At 40.7% G+C, this 20870-nt stretch overlaps 1 protein-coding gene across 1 annotated transcript in view; it reads left to right on the forward strand.

Moving 5' to 3' along the window:
• The window catches only part of SORT1 (sortilin 1), a 79757-nt gene that overhangs the window by 2322 nt on the left and 56565 nt on the right, over nucleotides 1-20870 (forward strand). The window contains exons 2-3 of the mRNA XM_011948132.1: nucleotides 18448-18507; nucleotides 20628-20701. Of these exons, the coding sequence (XP_011803522.1) occupies nucleotides 18448-18507; nucleotides 20628-20701 (134 nt within the window). The remainder of the gene's footprint in view (nucleotides 1-18447; nucleotides 18508-20627; nucleotides 20702-20870) is intronic.

Genomic DNA, 20870 nt, shown 5'->3' on the forward strand with positions numbered 1-20870 from the left:
TCGGCCTCCCAAAGTGCTGGGATTACAGGCTTGAGCCACCGCGCCCGGCCGCCTGGCTAATTTTTGTATTTTTAGTAGAGAAGGGGTTTCACCATCTTGGCCAGGCTGGTCTTAAACTCGTGATCCACCCACCGCAGCTTCCCAAAGTGCTGGGATTACAGGCGTGACCCACTGCACCCAGCCCAAAATGCCTTTCTTGAAGCTGTGGGAGATGGAGAAGAAAATAATCAGATTAATAACCAGAAAACAGTAATCAGATACCTGGTCATCTGGTTATAATAGCTTCAAGCATATATGGTTAAATAGTTTTTGTTTTGTTTTAAAACACAATTTAAAAATTTAAAAGACATGGTCTTTACTGTGTCACCCAGACTGGAATGCAGGGGTGTAATCATGGCTTTTATAACCTTGAATTCCTGGGCTCAAGTGATCCTCCTGCCTCAGCCTCTGTGTTAGCTAGGACTACAGGCACATATCCCTGTGCCTGGCTAGTAAATAGGTTTAAATACCTTAAAATTATTTATTTTTATTTATTTATTTTTTGAGACTGAGTCTCACTGTTGCCCTGGCTGAATGGAGTACAGTGGTATGATCTCAGCTCACTGCAACCTCTACCTCCTGGGTTCAAGTGATCCTCCTGCCTCAGCCTTCAAAGTAGCTGGGACTACAGGTGTGCATCATCACACCTGGCTAATTTTTGTATTTTTAGTAGAGATGGGGTTTCACCATGTTGGCCAGGTTGGTCTTGATCTCCTGACCTCAGGCAGTCTGCCTGGCTCAGCCTCCCAAAGTGCTGGGATTACAGGTATAAACCACTGCACCTGGCCAAATTATTTTTTAAAGACTATAATTTAATAGCAATTTTTCTTCCCCTTCATTAAGCTTTAATTTGTTAGAGTTAATGACTGTGGTTTAAGTTGATAGCTCTGAAATAGCACCTTGCATATTTCACCCTTTTAACTGAGCAGCTACTATTAGGTTTGCGCTTTACTGACCTCTGTGAAGTTTCAAGAAATATTGGTGAAATGTGATAGGTACTTCGCAGGAACTTTGCTTGAAAGAATAGCGGACTAGAATGTTGATGGAATTATTTTTTCTTATGTGCATATTGCTTTTTTAAACTTTTAACAACTATTAACAAGTAGAGATGAAGTCTTACTATCCTGCCTAGGCTGTTCTCAAATTGCTGGGCTCAAATGATTCTTCTGCCTGGGCCTTCCAAAGTGGTAGGATTATAGGTGTGAGCCAACACACCCGGCCTGTGTGCATATTTATTTAACCTACTATTTCACCACTTCCTGGCCTATGTTAACGCTCTGTTCCAGTTAAAGTGACCTTCTAACCAGTCCCTCCAGCTCCCTGTGTGGTTTTTGCTTCTCCATCTTTGTTTTCCTGGCTTTGTTCCTGTCTGAATGCCCTTTTAGCCCTTGTTAGTTTTTCCTGTTCTCCCCTATAATTTTGGACTATTCCATGTAATACAACACTTCTGTCTTGTGTTCAGTTTCATTTATAGAAGTTTTATTCCCTCAATGATAAACTCCTTAAAGGTAGGGTCCAGCTTGTACTATGAGTCCTTCATCACTTTTGCCTCCCACAGTGCTGAAGAAAGAGTAGTCATGAAATGTATAATCTGGAGTCAGACAGACATGATATTGAAGCCTTGCTCTGCCACTTACCAACTTTTTGACTTTGAGCAAATTACTTAATGTCTCTGAGCCTGCTGCTTTCTTTATAAATTAACAGTGAGTATCTTAATATATATAATACTAATATAATAAGTGCTTAGTAAAGGTTAAATATTATTGTTTTTCTTTAATTCAGCAATGTTTATCGAGCACCTACACACATGAGGCACTCACTGTATCAGGTCCTTGGGAACTGGTTTAGAACACCAGACCTCTATCCTGATGGAACTTTATGGACCAATAGAGAAAATGGCACTAAATGATATATAATTATAAATGTGGTAACGACCAAGAAGAAAAATAGTAACCACAGGAGAATAATTGACAGATCTTTTTTAGTCTGGGGCATTAGGAAAGATTCACTGAGAAATTATTTAAACTGATACTTGAATAGAATTTTGCCAGGAAGAGTATCTCAGGCAGAGAGAACAACATGTTCATAAGGCCTGGGTCTAAAAGAGCTTGGCATACTCCAGGATCTGGAAGAAGGCCAGTGTGGTTGTAGCAGAGGGAATGGGGGAAGGGGTTAGCGCCCACACCCAAGGGATAAGCAGCCAGCCTTCATGGTTCTCTCGGCTCAGTCAGCTGGCAACTGGAGCATATCTCTTTGTCACTTTCTTTTCTTTAAAATGAACTAAGATATAGCCGTTAAATGCAAAAAATTATGAAATGTAGCTATTTATTGAGAAATGAATTGTTTCATGGAAGTGACTTTCAAAAACTAAGCCTACCCTTTTGTAAGTGCCAAAGGGTTTTTGTTTGCTTGCTTTTTTAATGGAAATCTTTCTAATATACTTCTCTGCTTCTTGGCCAACAATATGAGTCTAGGTCACTAAGAAGATAATAAATTATGCTATACCAGGACTGCTGTGGTTTGAGTATGCCTCCCCAAATTCATGTTTTAGGACCTTAATTGTCAATGTAACAGTATTAAGTGGTGGGTCTTTAAGAGGTATTATATCATGAGGGCACCAACTCATGAATGGATTTTATCCCAGGAGTGGGTTAATTATAATAGGGGGAGAGTTTAGTCCTATTTCTTTTGTTTTTTTCTTTTTCTTTTTCTTTTTTTTTTTTTTTTTTTTTTTTGGAGACAGAGTCTCACTCTTTTGTCCAGGCTAGAGTGCAGAGTTGTGATCTCAGCTCACTGCAACCTCCACCTCCCAGGTTCAAGGGATTCTCATGCCTCTGCCTCCCAAGTAGCTGGAATTACAGGTTTGTGCCACCATGCCTGGCTAATTTTTGTATTTTTAGTAGAGACGGGTTTTCACCATGTTGGCCAGGCTGGTTTCAAACTCCTGACCTCAAGTGATCCACCTGCCTTGGCCTCCCAAAGTGCTGCCATTACAGGCGTGAGCCACCATGCCTGGCCTGTTCCTATTTCTTTTCTGTGTCTCCTGTGCTTGCTTCCAGTTTCTGCCATGGGATGATCCTCTACAGATGCTTATGCCATGCTTTTGGACTTCACAGCCTCCAGAACTGTGAGCTAAATAAACATCATTTGTTTATAAATTGCCCAGTCTTGGATATTCTCTTATAGCAACTGAAAATGGACTAAGACATGACTCACAGTATTTTAATGTGGTATAATATTTAATACCTACAGGGGCTATTGAGATATATGGGCTATCTTCTCCCATTTCAAATGTCCTAGATTATAAACTTAATGCCGTTGTCTGCCTGTTTGCTTTTTTCCTGCAGAAATGATATTCTCTTTGTAATTCCTCTTGTAATATCCTCTTCCTCTTGCTGTTGTCCCTGTCTGTCTCTACATATATCACTCTGAAATTTGATTTGCTTCCTCTGTATGCTAAGAAAGCAGATTTCTAACATTAGACAATTCTAACCAGTTTAATAAATTGAATTAGAGTGATGGTCTGCAGATTTCTCTTAGAAGTCAAATGCACAGATTTTTAATGTATAATAGTGGCATCAGGGGTCTCCTTGCTTCTTTTCAGTGCGTATCCAGGTTGCTGAGGCATCTAAATCATGGAGGTTGCTGTTGCCCCTGTCCTTTGAACACTGGCCTATTGTGGAGCAGGGAGCCGATCTCCAAAACAACAAAAACCCAGATACATAGCAGTTGAAAAGCAAACTGAGTGGCTGAATTGTTGATGAGTCATAGAATTTTAAAGCTTAGAAAGACTAGAAAGATTGTCGTTCTAGCCCCCTCACTTTGGTAATGATGTCAGGTTGTGCTGCCCAGTTTCATGCAGCTTTTTGCAGAGCTGGAAATAAAATTCAGGTTGACTGATTATTAGCCTGGTACTCTCCTCTGTATCATGCTCCCTCAGAAAACTCTGAATAATTAAATAGATTTGAAAACTTGTACATTATTTTGTAGTTAATTTTTTCATTTCCAAGAATAGACTCCATGAGAACTGGGACATTTGTGATCTTATTTCTGGCTCATGTTTTGTGATTCTAGCAGTGCCTAATTTAACAGAGCTATATTCTGTTAGGATTTTCTTCCTGCCTGCAAAAGCATCACTCAGGTTGTGTTCTAGGCCTCACTGGGCTTTGGAAGACTAATCCTAGATCCCCAGTCTTTGTGGGATCACCAATGCCTTGCCTTCGTAATCCTCAGTTTTACTCCTGAGGAGATGGATTCTCAACAGAGAAAATGATTTGTGCCTACCATCCCAACCAGTTAGTTACTGGGCGAGGCTTAACGTTCTTTTGTAGTTTTATTTTCAGTGTGACAGACTGACTTCTGTAGATTAAAAGTCTAGTGTGTTTAGCCTTTCTTTTTAGATTTCTGTACGTAAGATGCCTGTTGATAGGGTATAATCTTCAGTAGCTCAGAGCATGTATCATCACAGCACATGGTAGGCATGCAGACATATTTGTTGAAAGAGGGCATGTATGTGAAGAATGCCATCATTGAATTCACCTCCTTCTTTGCTTGTCTAACAGGCTGCTCCTGATGGGTACATGGTCAGGCCATCAGCAAGTGGCTTTTAAGCTGGGCCTTGCCTTGGGAAAACTGACCCGCACGCAGTAGTGCCAGTGTTAGTTTTTTCAGTGTTTTATTTTTGATTATGTGTGTAACTAAAGATAGAAGTTTCTCATGACTAGATTTTTTTCCAAGCTATAGTGACTCTTGGGCCCAACTTTAAATTTTCCAAGCTTATGGTAACAGTAATTTAATTTGGCTTCTAGTTTAATTAGACGTGAAGATGATTGTTTCCATGAAGAATCTTGTGAACAGAACCTAGGGGGTATTCAGATGATCCCAAAAATGGACATTGTGCTAATTCATAAACTCTGAAGTGTGGGGGCCTCCTACTTTAAGATGGTAGGCAATAAATGCTTGGATGAGTCTTATATCATCATCTCTCAAGGTGGATGCCTTTTAGAGAAGGTAGTACAAGCTGTCCCCTGCTTTCTAACATAATGAATTCCTGAAAATCTATTTGACAGTCAGATGGCAGCTATAAATACCAGCCAGTTACTTCTGCTTCGGAGCTCCCCTACCGAGGGCAGTAGATGGCTGTTGGTACCATCTGGGACACCAGAAATCACTATTCAATAGGTAATGGACAAAAGGCTCTGAATGTGACTCTGAAAAGGCAGCTTAGTGTATCAGTGATTAATGATATTAGGAGGTCTGCCTTACATCAGGACCACCTATGTTCCTGTGCCTCAGTGTAGCAGGGGGCTCTTGACCTATCCTATAACCTTCTGGTATATCTGTTAGCTGGTGTAATATAAATAAGAATAAACTAACATGCGCCCAGGCTCGGTGGTTCACGCCTATAATCCCAGCACTTTGGGAGGCTGAGGTGGGCGGATCACTTGAGGTCAGGAGTTCAAAACCATCCTGGCCAACATGGTAAAACCCCGTCTTTACTAAAAATACAAACATTAGCCAGGCGTGGTGGCATGCACCTGTAATCTTAGCTACTGGGAAGGCTGAGGCATGAGACTTGCTTGAACCTGGAAGATGGAGGAGCTGAGATCACACCACTGCACTCCAGCCTGGGTAACAGAGTGAGACTTTGCCCCAGAAAAATAAATTAATTAATTAACATGGTCTATGTGTACTTTTTATATCACCCTTTCCCTTATACTTTTTCTTTTTTTTTTTTTAACTAAAAATAGCTTACTTACATAGTTTTATTTTTAAAATGATTTCTGCCAATTGGAGGTAGAATGAGAGTAATTCACGCACTCTAGAAAAACTATAAAGAAGAGTGCCCTGTGTCAATTCTATAATACGACGGTTGCTATTGATATTTTAAAGGGTGTCCTTCCAGATATCTTTTTTTTTTTTTTTAGAGACAGTGTTGCTTTGTCATCCAGAGTAGAGTGCAGTGGCACAATCATGGCTAACTGTAGCCTTGACCTCCTGGGCTCAAATAGTGTATCTGGGACTACAGGTGCTTGCCACCAGGCCTGGGTAGTTTTTATTGTTGTTGTTGGTTTTGTGGAGGCAAAGTCTCACTATGTTGCCCAGGCTGTTCTTAAACTCCTGAGCTTAAGCAATTGTCCTGCCTCAGCCTCCCAAAGTGCTAGGATTATAGGTGTGAGCCACTGTGCCCGGTCCCAGATATCATTTTAACCATAAATATGCACATATGTTGTCACATGCTGTTTTGTAGCCTACTTTTTACTAATATGCTATGAATATCTTTCAGTGTCAGTAAATACCTGAAACGTTTTTGGTTTTTAAAATTTTTTTAAATGTTTTTTTCCTTGTTCTTGAAACATTTTTAATAGCACCTGATAAATTGTTATATGGTATAACATAATTTACTTAACAAATCTCCAGTTCTTCATTTATAATATACAGGTATAGTAATATCTCATGGGGTTATGTGGATTAAATAATAATGTGTATAAGATACCTAACACAGAAGATGACATGTGGGGAATGTTCAATAGTTGTTAGCTGCAGTAATCACCCCAATATATGGCATCTTTTATAAAGGTGTGTGATTATCCCCTTATGACAAATTCCTAAGAATAGGATTTGCTCGGTCACGTGATATGGATGTTTTCAGTTTTTATTTGCATCACCAAATAGCTCTCCGGAAAAATTACAGCAATTTATGTACTCCCACCCACCATAGAAGAAGGTACTGTGGTCCCTATGCTGTCACAGGATACATTTTGTCAAGTGTTTTAATCTTTGGCAGTCTGAAAGGCAAAAATGTCATATTATTTTTCTTTTTCTTTCTTGGCTCACTGCAGCCTCTACCTCCTGGGCTCAAGCCACCCTCCCATCTCAGCCTCCTGAGTAGCTGGGACTACAGGTGCACACCACCATACCCGGCTAATTTTTTTAAAATTTTTTGTGGAGACAGGGTTTTGCCATGTTGCCCAGGCTGGTCTCAAATTCCTGGGCTTAAGTGATCCTCCTGCCTTGGCCTCCCAAAGCGCTGGGATTACAGGTGTGAGCCACTGCACCGGCCTGGTTTTTTTTTTTTTTTTTTTTTAAGAGATTAAATAGCTTTTCATATGTATATTGGCCATTTCTTTGTCCTTCTATGAATTGGGTGCTCATGTTCTTTGCCTATTTTCCAAAAACCTGTTTGAGGTTTTAGCCTGTTTCTTATTGATTTGAAAACCTTTCTATATTAATATTTTGTCATGTTACAAATAATTTTATATTAATTGAAACCCTTTTATATTAATTGAAACCCTTTCTACATTAATACTTTGTCATGTTACAAATAATTTTCCCCAGTTTTTTTCAGCTTTCTCTTTGGTGTTTTGCAATTTAAACTTTTTACGTAGTCAAAGTAAATCCTTAAATATTGGTTCTGATTTTTGTAGCATTTTTGTAAAGGTCTTCCCATCCCAAGGTTATAAAAATATTCACTTACACTTCTGGTATCGTTTTTTGACCCAGAGTCTCACTCTGTCACCCAGGCTGGAGTATAGTGGTGCCATCACAGATCACTACAGCCTCGAACTCCCAGGCTCAAGCAATCCTCCCACCTCAACCTCCTTAGTAGCTGGGACCACAAACACATGCTATGCCACCACACCTGGCTATTGTTTTTTGTTTGTTTGTTTTCTTTTTTGGTAGAGACAGGGTCTCACTGTGTTGCCCAGACTGGTCTCAAACTCCTGAGCTCGAGCAATCCACCCACCTTGGCCTCCCAAAGTGCTAGGATTACAGGTGTGAGCCACTGTGCCTGGTCATTTCTAGTATTTTTATAATTTACTTTTTTTTACATTTAAATCTTCTCCCTTGGCCGGGCGCGGTGGCTCAAGCCTGTAATCCCAGCACTTTGGGAGGCCGAGGCGGGCGGATCACAAGGTCAGGAGATCGAGACCATCCTGGCTAACACGGTGAAACCCTGTCTCTACTAAAAAATACAAAAAACTAGCCGAGCGAGGTGGCGGGCGCCTGTAGTCCCAGCTACTCGGGAGGCTGAGGCAGGAGAATGGCGTGAACCCGGGAGGCGGAGCTTGCAGTGAGCTGAGATCTGGCCACTGCACTCCAGCTGGGGCGACAGAGTGAGACTCCATCTCAAAAAAAAATAAAAAATAAAAAATAAATCTTCTCCCTATATGGAATTTATTTAGGCATTTTAAGAAGGGAGTTATGAATTCAGCTTTTTATTTTTTATTTTTCCAAATAGCCAGTTTTTCCAGCGTTCTTATACCACTAACTTGAAGTGCTAGCTTTATCATGTGCTAAAAGAAACCTCATCCATTCCTGGATCTGTTTTGCTCTATTGATTTGTCTATTCCTGCTCCAGTAACTCTGTCATGGGATTAATAAATTTTTCCAAAAGTGGCAATAATTTCGTGCTCTTCTGCTCCTGGTAGAATCAAGCTGACATTTTACCCAACTACTCTTAAACTTCTTGGCTTCTTGCTTCCTACCCTGGGGTAGGATTAGGTCATCTGAATTACAGTATTTGCTCTGGGCTCCTCAGAGTACTGGCTTTTGGACTGTTGAGCAGAGAAACAACATATTTACATAGTTTTCCTTAATTTTGAAGTGTTTCTAGATCATACATTTAGCTGACTCCTTAGCAATATGTAGTTACCAGATCATGTTCTCTTTGTGCCAAATGAAGCTTGTCCAACCCATAGCCCACGGGCCACATGTGGCCCAGGGTGGCTTTGAATGCGACCCAATACAAATCCATAAACTTTCTTAAAACGTTTTGAGATTTTTTTGTATGATTTCTTTTAAGCTCATTAGCTATTGTTAGTGTTAGTGTATTTTATGTGTGGCCCAAGACGATTCGTCTGCCAGTGTGGCCCGGGGAAGCCAAAAGATTGGACACCCTTGTGCTAAATAATCTGCCTCTTAGGCATGCTACATTAAAGCAACACAGCTTTTTTTTTTTGAGACAGAGTTTCACTTTGTCGCCCAGGCCGGAGTGCAGTGGCACAACCTCGGCTTACTGCAACCTCTGCCTCCTGGGTTCAAGTGATTCTTCTGCCTCAGCCTCCTGAGTAGCTGGGCCTACAGGTGCGTGCCACCACACCCAGCTAATTTTTGTATTTTTAGTAGAGATGGAGTTTCACTGTATTGGTCAGGCTAGTCTTGAACTCCTGACCTCAGGTGATCCACCCGCCTCATCCTCCCAAGGTGCTGAGATTACAGGTGTGAGCCATCATGCCTGGCCTACAGCTGTTGTTTACCAGAAACAAAACATGCTTCAATTCTCCCCACACTCTCCATTTGAATTATCATTTATACAACTAACACATAATATCTTTATTATATACGTAAAGTGCTTTATATGCTATATATAAATATTAATTTATATTAATATAATATAACATGACAAAATATTATATATGCTATATGTATATAAAGTGCTATATATATATATATATATAAAACATTCACTCTACCTTCTGTTGGATGGACTCTGCAACATAGTACTAGATGTTTTTGTATGATTCATTATTTTAATATTATAGAACATTCTTTGGTAATATTGTGTCAGAGGTTTTGAGTTTTCCCTTCCTATAGGAATTATTCTGCCTTTCAGTTCTTTCTAGCAACAAAGTTTTATCCTCTGCTCATATTTCTTTTATTCTTACTTTGCCTTGATCAGAGCAATTGAGCCATAACTTATTGACTCATTATTTTCAGCTGTATATATCGTCAGATACCATTTTTGTCTAAGTGATCCGGTGGCTTCTCTCAGCTTTCTTTGGTCTTTCAAGCAGGAGTACGATTTCTAAAATGCCTTCTTAAAGATACTTCCTTTTCACCATTTTTATTTTCCTTCTATTTCAACCTTAACTTTATTCTGACCTTGAGATTCTTCTTATTGTTATTATTTAAATATAGACAGGATCTCTCTCTGTTGTCTAGACTAGAGTGCAGTGGCATGATCATAGCTTACTGCAACTTCGAATTCCTGGGCTCAAGTGATCCTCCTACTTCAGCTTCCTGAGTAGCTAGAACTACAGGTGTGCACCACCATGCTTGGCTGATTTTTAAATTTTTTGTAGAGATGGGGGTCACTATATTGCCCAGGCTGGTCTTGAACTTGTGGACTCAAGTGACCCTCCCACCTCAGCCTCCCAGTGTGCTGGGATTACAGGCATGAACCACCATACTCAGCCTGAAATTCTTTTTTTATTATAACAAGTCTTAATAGCATTTACTGTATAGTCAGCATATTACTAGAGGGTGATATTAATAGATTTTATTTGTGTTCTTTGAAAATTTTCAAGATACTTGCATGTTATCTTCCTGTATGTTCTACCTGCACCGCTGCCTTCTCTCATTGCCTTGCTCTTGCTTATATCTGCCTCCCAGCTCTGTAAACTCTGCTTAAATCTCAGTATTCATACCTTTATTTTTTCACTTGAAATTTGAATTTCTCTTCTATATAGACTACCCCTGCTCAATGCCTCTAAACACTTAGATGTGTTCAGGGCATCTTCACCAATGTTTAGCTACATGAAGCTAATGGTAACTACAATGGGAAGGAGAGGAGTAAGGTCACCATCATGTGTGAACAGCTAAGAACACATACCAGTGTATAATAGTGTCTTGGCTGGCTGAGCATAGGAATAACTATTCAACCGTTATTTACTGAGACAGCAGTAACCATGTTAGAAGGAAGATTACACACATATCAATAATGTTAGTTCAGGACAAACAGCTATCGTGAGTTAAAAAAAAATACTAAGAAAAAGAAAGAATGTTAGTAGCAGGAGTTTCTGAATAGACTTTTATGGAAATGTTTGTGGAGCATCTAATATGTATAAGACCTTGTGCTAGGTCTGATGGGTAATACCAAATTATAGTGTCTGCCATTAAGAAGTTATAGCATAATTTGAGAGGAAGACAAATATGTAAATAGTTCTACATGTGTAGTTTACTTGTACGTATAGTTTACATTTATATATAAATATAAATAGTTATAGTACAAGGAGTGTCCGTAAATGCTGTGAGGATAATGCTTAGGAAGAGGAGATCACTTTGAGCTGTGATAATTACAAATCAGAGTGGTTCGTTTTGCAGTGAAAAATGGGACTTTGGCTGTCTTTCAGATCTTTTGCACTGGTGTAGTCTGTCCCCTGTGGCTGTCAAAAAGAAACACCCACCATAGAATGCTGAGGAGCAATGGACAAGTGCGGAAACACAGAACTTTTCCTTTTTGAAACGTGCGTTTTTTTCAACTTTCAGATTTAGGGGTACATGTGCAGGTTTGTTACCTGGGTATATCGTGTGATGCTGGAATACAAATGCTCCCATCACTCAAGTAGTGAACATAGCACCCAGCGGTTAGTTTTTCAATACTCACCTCTGTCTCTCCTCTAATAATCCCGTTTCTATCGTTGCCATCTTTTTTTTTTTTTTTTTTTTTTTTAGACAGAGTCTCGCTCTATCGCCCAGGCTGGAGTGCAGTGGCCGGGTCTCAGCTCACTGCAAGCTGCGCCTCCCGGGTTTATGCCATTCTCCTGCCTCAGCCTCCCGAGTAGCTAGGACTACAGGCGCCCACCACCTCGCCTGGCTAGTTTTTGTATTTTTTAATAGAGATGGGGTTTCACAGTGTTAGCCAGGATGGTCTCGATCTCCTGACCTCGTGATCCGCCCGTTTCAGCCTCCCAAAGTGCTGGGATTACAGGCTTGAGCCACCGCGCCCGGCCTGTTGCCATCTTTATAGTCCATGAGTACCCAGTGTTTACCTCCCATTATAAGCGAGAGCATGTGGTATTTGGTTTTCTGTTTCTGTGTTAATTTGCTTAACGTAATGGCCTCCATCTGCATCCATGTTGCTGCAAGGGACAGGATGTCATTCGTTTTATGGCTCCATAGTATTACATGGTGTATATAGACCATATTTTCTTTATCCAGTCCACTGCTGATGGGTACCTAGGTTGATTCTATGTCTTTGCTATTGTCAGTAGAGCTATAATTAACATAGTGCATGTGTCTTTTTGGTAGAATGATTTGTTTTCTTTTGGATATATACCCAGTAACGGGATTGCTGGGTCAGATCATAGTTCTCTTTTAAGTTCTCTGAGAAATCTCCAAATCACTTTTCACAGTGGCTGAACATTCCCTCCAACAGTGTATAATCATTCCCTTTTCTCCACAGCCTCACCAGTACCTGTTTTTTTTTTTTTTTGATGTTTTAATAATAGTAGTCACTTTCTAGTATGAGATGGTATCTCATTGTGAAACCTGCATTTTTGAAAAATAGTTTCACTTGCTATAGAATTATAGCTTGACTGTTTTTTACCCAGTACTTTAAATATGTTACTCCACTGTCTGGCTTGTATTGTAGGAAAGTCTGCTATCATTGTTTCTCTGTATGTAATGTCATCTTTTTGGTGGATGCTTTTAAGATTTTTCTCTATTGCTGATTTTAGATTATTTGACTATGATATGATGTGCTTTGGTGTATTTTTCACCATGTTTCTTGAGCTTAGGGTTTCTGAGCTTCTTGAATCTCTGGATTTATCCTTTTCATCACATTTGGGGAAATTTTGGCTATTATATCTTAACTTTTTTTTCTGTCTCCAGCCCAGCCTCCTCTAGATGCCCTGATTGCATATATAATCAGCTGCCTGAAGTTGTTCTACTTCAAAAAGAATGACAGAGCCATCGCTGAGCTGTAGAACAACTTCAAGAACATTTGTAGAAACTAGAACATCTTCTAAATTGATGGCTCTGTTCGTTTTTTGTCTTTTCTTATCTCTGTGTTTCACTTTGGATAGTTTCTGTTGGTATGGCTTCAGATTCACACTCATCTCTTCTACAGTGTCTAATCTCCTGTTCAGCCTATCCAGTGTTTGTTTTGTTTGTTTGTTTGTTTGTTTGTTTGTTTGTTTTTGAGACGGAGTCTCACTCTGTTGTTCAGGTGGACTTCAGTAGTGCAATCTCGGCTCACAATACAGCCTCCACCTCCCAGGTTCAAGCAATTCTCCTGCCTCAGCCTTGTGAGTAGCTGGGACTACAGGTGTATGTCACCACACCTGGCTAGTTTTTGTATTTTTAGTAGAGACAAGTTTTCACTATGTTGGCAAGGCTGGTCTCGAACTTCTGAACTCAGGTGATCTGCCCACCTCAGCCTCCCAAAGTGCTGGGATTACAGGTATGAGCTACAGCGCCCTATCCAGCATACTTTTCATCTCAGACATTGTAATTCTCATTTCTACAAGTCTAATTTAAGTCTTTTTCTTTTTTTTTTGAAACAGTGTTTCACTCTTGTTACCCAAGCTGGAGTGCAGTGGTGCAGTCTCTGCTCACTGCAACCTCTGCCTTCTGGGTTCAAGTGATTCTCCTCCCTCAGCCTCCTGAGTAGCTGGGATTACAGGTGCCCACCATCACACCCGGCTAATTTTTAGTATTTTAGTAATTTTAGTAGTTTTAGTAGAGACGGGATCTCACCATGTTGGCCAGGCTGGTTGAACTTCTGACCTCAAGTGATCCGCCCACTTTGGCCTGCCAAAATGCTGAGATTATAGGCATGAGCCACCACGCCTAGCCTGATTTAAGTCTTTCAAAAATTTTTTGTCTTTAACATTCTCAATTCATTCTCTAATTTCTTGTGGAGTACAGTTACAACTGTTTCAGTGTCCTTATCTACTAACTATCTTTGTTATTTCTCAGTCAGTTTGATTTTTCTCTTCATTATGGGTCCTGATTTCTTCTTTGCGTGCCTGGTTATTTTTTTTTTGGTTTTTTTTTTGTTTGTTTGTTTTTTCTGGGACGGAGTCTCGCTCTGTCGCCCAGGCTGGAGTGCAGTGGCTGGATCTCAGCTCACTGCAAGCTCCGCCTCCTGGGTTCACGCCATTCTCCTGCCTCAGCCTCCCGAGTAGCTGGGACTACAGGCGCCCGCCACCTCGCCCGGCTAGTTTTTTGTATTTTTTTTTTAGTAGAGACGGGGTTTCACCGTGTTAGCCAGGATGGTCTCGATCTCCTGACCTCGTGATCCACCCGTCTCGGCCTCCCAAAGTGCTAGGATTACAGGCTTGAGCCACCATGCCCGGCCGCGCCTGGTTATTTTTTAAAATTTATTTTAAGAGATAGGGTTTTGCTCTGTTGCTCAGGCTGGAGTGCAGTGGTATAATCATAGCTCACTGTAGCCTCAAACTCCTGGGCTCAAGAGATCCTTCTGCCTCACCCTCCCAAGTAGCGAGGGCTAACAAGCATGTGTAACCATGCCTAGCTGATTTTTTAAAAATTATTTTTGTGGAAATGGGGGTCTTGCTACATTGCCCAAGCTGGCTTCAAACTCCTGGCCTCAAGTGATCCTCCCACCTCGGCTTCCCAAAGGGCTGGGATTATAGACATGAACTGCTGCACCTACCCACCTGATGATTTTTCAGTTGGATATTGTGAGTTTTTGCTTGTTGGATACTAGATATTTTTATATTCTTATAAATATTCTTGAACTTTGTTCTGGAACACTGATTACTTGGAAACAGTTTGATCCTTTTGGGTCTTGCTTTTAAGCTTTTTTTAGGCGAGACCAGCACAGCGTTAAGTCTGGCGTTATTTTTCCTTACCACAGAGGTAAATGTTTCTGAGTACTCTACCCAATTTCCTTGAAATACAAGGTTTCCTATTATGGTTGCTGGGAACAAGGATTATTCCTGTTCCTGTATGAGGTCTGAATATTGTTCTCTGCCATCCTTTCAGGTAATTATTTCCCTGGCCTCAGGTAGTTTCCTCACATGCGTGTGCTGTTCGGTGTTCAGTGGAAGACTTGGTGGGGTGACAGGGGAGGCCCACTACTCAGATCTCCAGAAATTTTTTTCTTTGTAAGTCTTTCTACTCTAGTCTTCTGCCCTGTGAACCTCTTTGGCCTCCCCAGACTATCAGCTTCCTCTCTTCAGTTTAGGGAGAACTCTGCCCCTCCCCTGTACTGTGCGTGAAATTCTCTCCAGGCAGTAAGCCAGTAAGCTAGTAAGCTGTAGGGTACTCCTCGTTCAGTTCCTTTTCTTTCAGGAATTGTCGTCCTTTGTGCCTGGTGTTCAATATCTTGGAAACAGTCATTTCATATATTCTGTGTGTTTGTTTGTTTGAGATGGAGTCTTACCCTGTCGCACAGACAGGAGTGCAATGGCGCGATCTTGGCTAACTGCAGCCTCCGCCTCTTGGGTTCAAGCAATTCTCTGCCTCCGCCTCCCAAGTGGCTGGGATTATAGGCGCACTACAGTGCCTGGCTAATTTTTTGTATCTTTAGTAGAGATGGGGTTTCACTCGAACCCCTGACCTCGTGATCCACCTGTGTCAGCCTCCCAAAGTGCTGGGATTACAGGCATGAGCCACCGCGCCCAGCCTATTCTGTGTGTGTGTGTGGTTTTTTTTTTTATTAGCTGTTTCCGGTAGAAAGGTAAATGTGATCCCTGTCACTCTATCTTGACCAGAAGCAGAAGTCCACTCTGAAATGAACTTTTACATTTCATACCCATGTCTGTCATGGGGAAGTTAAGTGGGCCTGGCCTTATCTTTTTACTTCATCATCCTCTTTTTCAGAACTTCGTAAGTAGTTCTTCAAGAATTCAATACTTATTGTGTGTGCCCACTGTGCACTGTGCTGTGTGTTAGCTGCTGAAATATACAGGCTTGATTCCTTTACCAGATAGACGTCAGGTCTAGTGGGGAGGACAGGCAAGGTTCTTGTGGCTACAATTAAAAGTGCTGTAATACATATTTTGAAAGATCTAAGATGCCACTGCAGTGTAGAATGACATGTATGTTGTCTTAAATATTAGAAATGATTCTGGATTAGGATTGATGGCTTTGTGCTGACTTGTGAATTCTGTCTCCTAACCATGACCAGGTTGTCCGCCCTTTCCTGGACATCCATATTTTTTCTCCCATAGAAAGGCCAGGATTGAATCTGTACTCTTGGGTCCCTAGTTCTCCTGGATTTATCTCCTTTCCATATGACCTTTTCTTTCTGCTTAACCTTTGGGCCTGCTGTAACATCTCATTTCATTTTTCTTTTTGAACTTTCACCAGTGTAAGAATGTTAGAGACTGAAATATTAAAACATTAGTTGCATTTGCTATAGGTAGATGAGTTTTTCAGTGAGTTTGCCCATTTTCAAAAGCAGATCTTCACTGGTTATTTGGAGCGGATGGGAGGGAAGCTTAAAAGTAGTAGAAAACCACAGTTTTGCTAGTAAATCTGGCCTACATTTCCAAAGGAACTCTTTGGATGATGAATGAGGTCCATTACCATTTCAGTTGTTTCAGTGAAGCTGAGAGTTGCCAGTGACACATGATAATCCTCGTTCTATAGTTGAGCAATAGGAAAATGTGGGTAATGCCAGTCTGCATTGACTGGGTCAGCTGTGTAGAGCATTGCCTGAAAAGTAAAAGTTGCAGTCCTGATTGACTCACGACTGATATCTTACAGCCTGGTGAAGACAACCACGAATTCCAGTGCCATAATTGATGGACTTTTTCTTTTCTCTTAGTCAGTTATGACAAGGACCTTCCTTGGAAAGATAACCTATGTTTAGATGACTGTGATCTTAGCCCTTGTGATCTGCCTGGTGCTTGTGGTAGCTCTGGATGTTCCTGTTTTTCCTGAAGGACCTCATTGATGTCGGTTCAGACACTATGCTCACTCAAGAGAATGTGTGGTTTTACTATGTGTGAAATATCGTGTAAGACACACTGCTATGTCACTTTTAAGCTTCTGGTTTCAGAAGCTCTAGTAGCCCTACTTTTTCTCAGATGCCTGGCAAGCCCGCATGTCTGAATAACCCTTCTGTCCTGCAGAGGCTGTGAGAAGCTCTGCCGAGCATTTGAGAGTTAACCATTATTTACGGAGCAAGACCTGCGTGAGGCACTGATGGTACTAACTTACAGAAATTGTGTGAGATTCTTTTGACATCAAAGGTACTTATGGTCCAGAGGGGAAATCACATAGGTGAATTCAGAAGCCCGTTCAAGACTACAAGAGAAAATTCCAAGATAAACAAAACAGTTCATGTTTTGAGTTCTGTTTCTTTAGATTTCTATGTTGGGATTGGTGGCTTGAGTGACCGAGTAGCTGACATCCCAACCATTTATAGACATGTTCTATTTTGAGGTTGAGTTTGTGGTTTTGGAAGGATGTGTAATCATTTTCAACAAATGCTTACTGAGTGTGCAAAGTATTCCTGTGGTAGGCACAGGGAGTACCAAGAAGTATAAAGTTACATTCCCCGGCTTCTAAGGAGCTTCTCATATCTGGGAGGGCAAGGCATGTTTAAGATTTTAAAATCTTAGTAAGATTATAAGTCTTAAGAAAAAAGCGTAATCATCAACAATTATTAGAAATATATACTGAACTATTAAACTGTCCAAGAAGTGGGGCTTGGGTGGTGAGCATGTGGCCTGGAAAAGAGAAGGATCTTCACTTTTTGCTATATAGATTCTATATAGTATGTAATTTCTATATGGTTTGAAATTTTTGCCAAGTGCAGTTATTGCCTCTTTGGTTTTTTTTTTAATCAGTTACAAAAATGATAGAGAACAGAAGATTGTATTAATACATATAATATTAACCTTGAGTATCTCTATGTGGTAGGATTGTGAATGACTTATTTTTATTATACCTTGTTATAATTGTCTGCATCTCCTTTAATGAATATATATTATTGTATAAGTGGAGAAAGGAAGTATTTAAAAAACAAAACCCAAAACCACCTACAATGATGATTATAACTATATTTTAACATGCTTACTATATTTTGAATATAATATACCAGTTTTCCTTTTTTTACCTCCTTACTCTCACTCCAACTCTAGTGAGGTTGTTTTATTATTGTCATTATTACTATGGTTATTAAATAAAAAGGTGAAACAAAGGCATTTGCTTCCTGCTTCTGCCCCTTGTCATTTTGAGTGAGCTAGCCTAGAAGTAAAAGGAATCCAGTTATGAACTTCTCAGCTATACTGTAAAAGATGCCCAGAAAAATTTAAATTATGCTGATTTGGTTACAATTACGCCTGCCAGTGTGGGCTATGATCTCTTGTTTTAAAGCATCCTAAAAATACTTTGCTATACCTTTATATTTAGTTCTGTTGGAGAAAGCAATTAGATTATCCCATCTCCCCATCTGGTGCAGTAAAGAAAACTCAGCTGCTTGGCTTACTTTGTGTAAAAGAGAATTTAAATTTCCAGGTTATTTGTGATTCATATTAAGTAGTTAAATCTCATCTCTCCCAAATTTTGTACTGGGAATCCATATCCCCTTTATAATTATGAACTTAATTACTTTGAACAGTAATAAAGTTCAGATATTTAAAGAAGCCAAAGATTGAAGGAGAGTACCGTCATTTCTAAATTAATTTTTTTTCCCCTTTATAGCATGTGTTTGATGATCTCCGAGGCTCAGTATCCTTGTCCTGGGTTGGAGATAGCACTGGGGTAAGTCATATTTTGAGTCTGTTATTTCAACCCAGCAAGAAGATGACAACAGATTTGGGGGGCGGTTAAGCACCTAATATCATTTCTTCCTGAAACTGTCTTTAGCCTCAATCACAGGAAATGCCACAAGACAGACTTTCAGGAAGTTGTAGTTGTGTTGGTTTTGCTTTAGAACTGGGAACATCTTTTTTTAGGGTGCGGTGGGGACGGAGTTTCACTCTTGTTGCCCAGGCTGGAGTGCAATGGCACGATCTCGGGTCACTGCAACCTCCGCCTCCCAGGTTCAAGCGATTGTCCTACCTCAGCTTCCCAAGGAGCTGGGATTACAGCCACCCACCACCATGCACAGCTAATTTTTTGTATTTTTAGTGGAGATGGGGTTTCACCATGTTGGCCAGAATGGTCTCGATCTCCACCATGCCCAGCTAATTTTTGTATTTTTAGTGGAGATGGGGTTTCACCATGTTGGCCAGGCTGGTCTCGAACTCCTGACATCAGGTGATCCACACGCCTCAGCCTCCCAAAGTGCTGGGATTACAGGTATGAACCACTGCGCCTGGCTGGGAACGTCTTCTGATCACCTTCTTCCACAGTAGGAAGATGGATACCTTTTCAGTCCTTGGTGGCTGCTTAGTATCGAGATGAGCAAGAAGGAAGAGGAAAGAGAGTACTCTGTATTGAGAAGGGAAGCTCACAATACTTGGGAAAATGCCTATGTAGAAACAGAAAATGTCCATTAAAAACATCCTGGCACTTTTCTTCCAAACTGTATTGTTCCTGTGTCCTTTCCCACAGGTGTGTTGAGGGACTGTGGTGCCCATGGGCTCATGATTGTTCATCTGTTGTCCTTGCCCCTACCACAAAGGAGGTACTGTCAGGATTGGGGGACTGGAAGGAGGATCAGTCAGCTCCTTATCCCTCCTGATATGCAGCTGGGCTTCCACTACGAGGGCATGCTGAGGATACATTGGCCTCTGGTCTTAAATCAGGACTTGTTGCCTGGCTGTCTTATTATCCTGCTTGAACAAGAGTGGAGGCAACATATCCTGCCTCCTGGTATTCCATAATGCATGTGTCATAGCATTGAGGCACATGATAGTTATATTAGAAGCCTAAAGAAATAAAATATTGGTGCTGAAAAGCAAATTGTAAATTTCTTATTTTGATTAATTTTTAAACTTCTAGTAGAATTTCTTTAAGCATAGCTCAGTTTTTTCTAGAATTTGAGTTGTACCCTAATTTCCATGATTTACCCTTTTATCTTAGATAGTTGGTATCTCCAAGATTTCTTTTTTTCTTTTTTTTTTTTGAGACAGAGTCTCGCCCTGTCACCCAGGCTGGAGTGCAGTGGTGCAATCTTGGCTCACAGCAACGTCCGCCTCCCAGGTTCAGGCAATTCTTATGCCTCAACCTCCCAAGAAGCTGGGACTACAGGCATGTGCCACCATGCCCAGCTAATTTTTGTGTTTTAAGTAGAGACAGGGTTTCACCATGTTAGCCAGGCTGGTCTCGAACTCCTGACCTTAAGTGATCTGCCCACCTCAGCCTCCCAAAGTGCTGTAATTACAGGCATGGGCCACCATGCCCAGCCGTCTTCAAGATTTCTCATATGGCTTTCTGAGACTCCCTAGACTCTTATAGTAATCCATCCAGAATCATTTCCTCATGCATAGTTTTTGGTAGATAAAGTACTGAAAAAATGAATTTCATGAAGAACCAACAACAAGGAGAAGAAAAAGACGGACAGACATGACACAGTGACCTCTATGAGAACACCCACACTATTCTAACCTCTGTAAGGAGAAAACGGAGAGGGTTCTTGCCTGAGAGTATCTTACAATAGTATGGATACAAAATAGTTAAAGCCTTCTTTTATTTTAAAGTGTATTTGAGTAGTCAGCCTCACTGCTTCAGTGGAGGTGATGGGGATCATCCCAAAAAAATGAGCTGAGGACTTTCTCATCATTCTCAGCCCTAGTACCTAGATCCTTCTAGACTTTGGGGAGTACTACAAAGTAGGGATATCAAAAGTCTTGTAGGTGTTGGCTTAATCTTGAACACATATCAGCATGTGATTGGAGTATCTTTTTGATTTATGGAATGCTTTTTTCTCTCTCCAGGTCATTCTAGTCTTGACTACCTTCCATGTACCACTGGTAATTATGACTTTCGGACAGTCCAAGCTATATCGAAGGTGAGATCGATAACACGCGTTGGAGCATTTGACTAAGTAACATATTGAGAATGTAGATTCTTCCTTTTCTAGACATGATGGCGTGTAACAGTTGATAAAAAAGATCTTCTAGCCATCTTAAGTTTTCACCAGACTGTCACACTTAGCACATGTTGTTGTTGTTGTTGTT

The sequence above is a fragment of the Colobus angolensis genome, unplaced genomic scaffold, assembly GCF_000951035.1.
Source record: "Colobus angolensis palliatus isolate OR3802 unplaced genomic scaffold, Cang.pa_1.0 Scaffold273, whole genome shotgun sequence".
NCBI lineage: Eukaryota > Metazoa > Chordata > Mammalia > Primates > Cercopithecidae > Colobus > Colobus angolensis.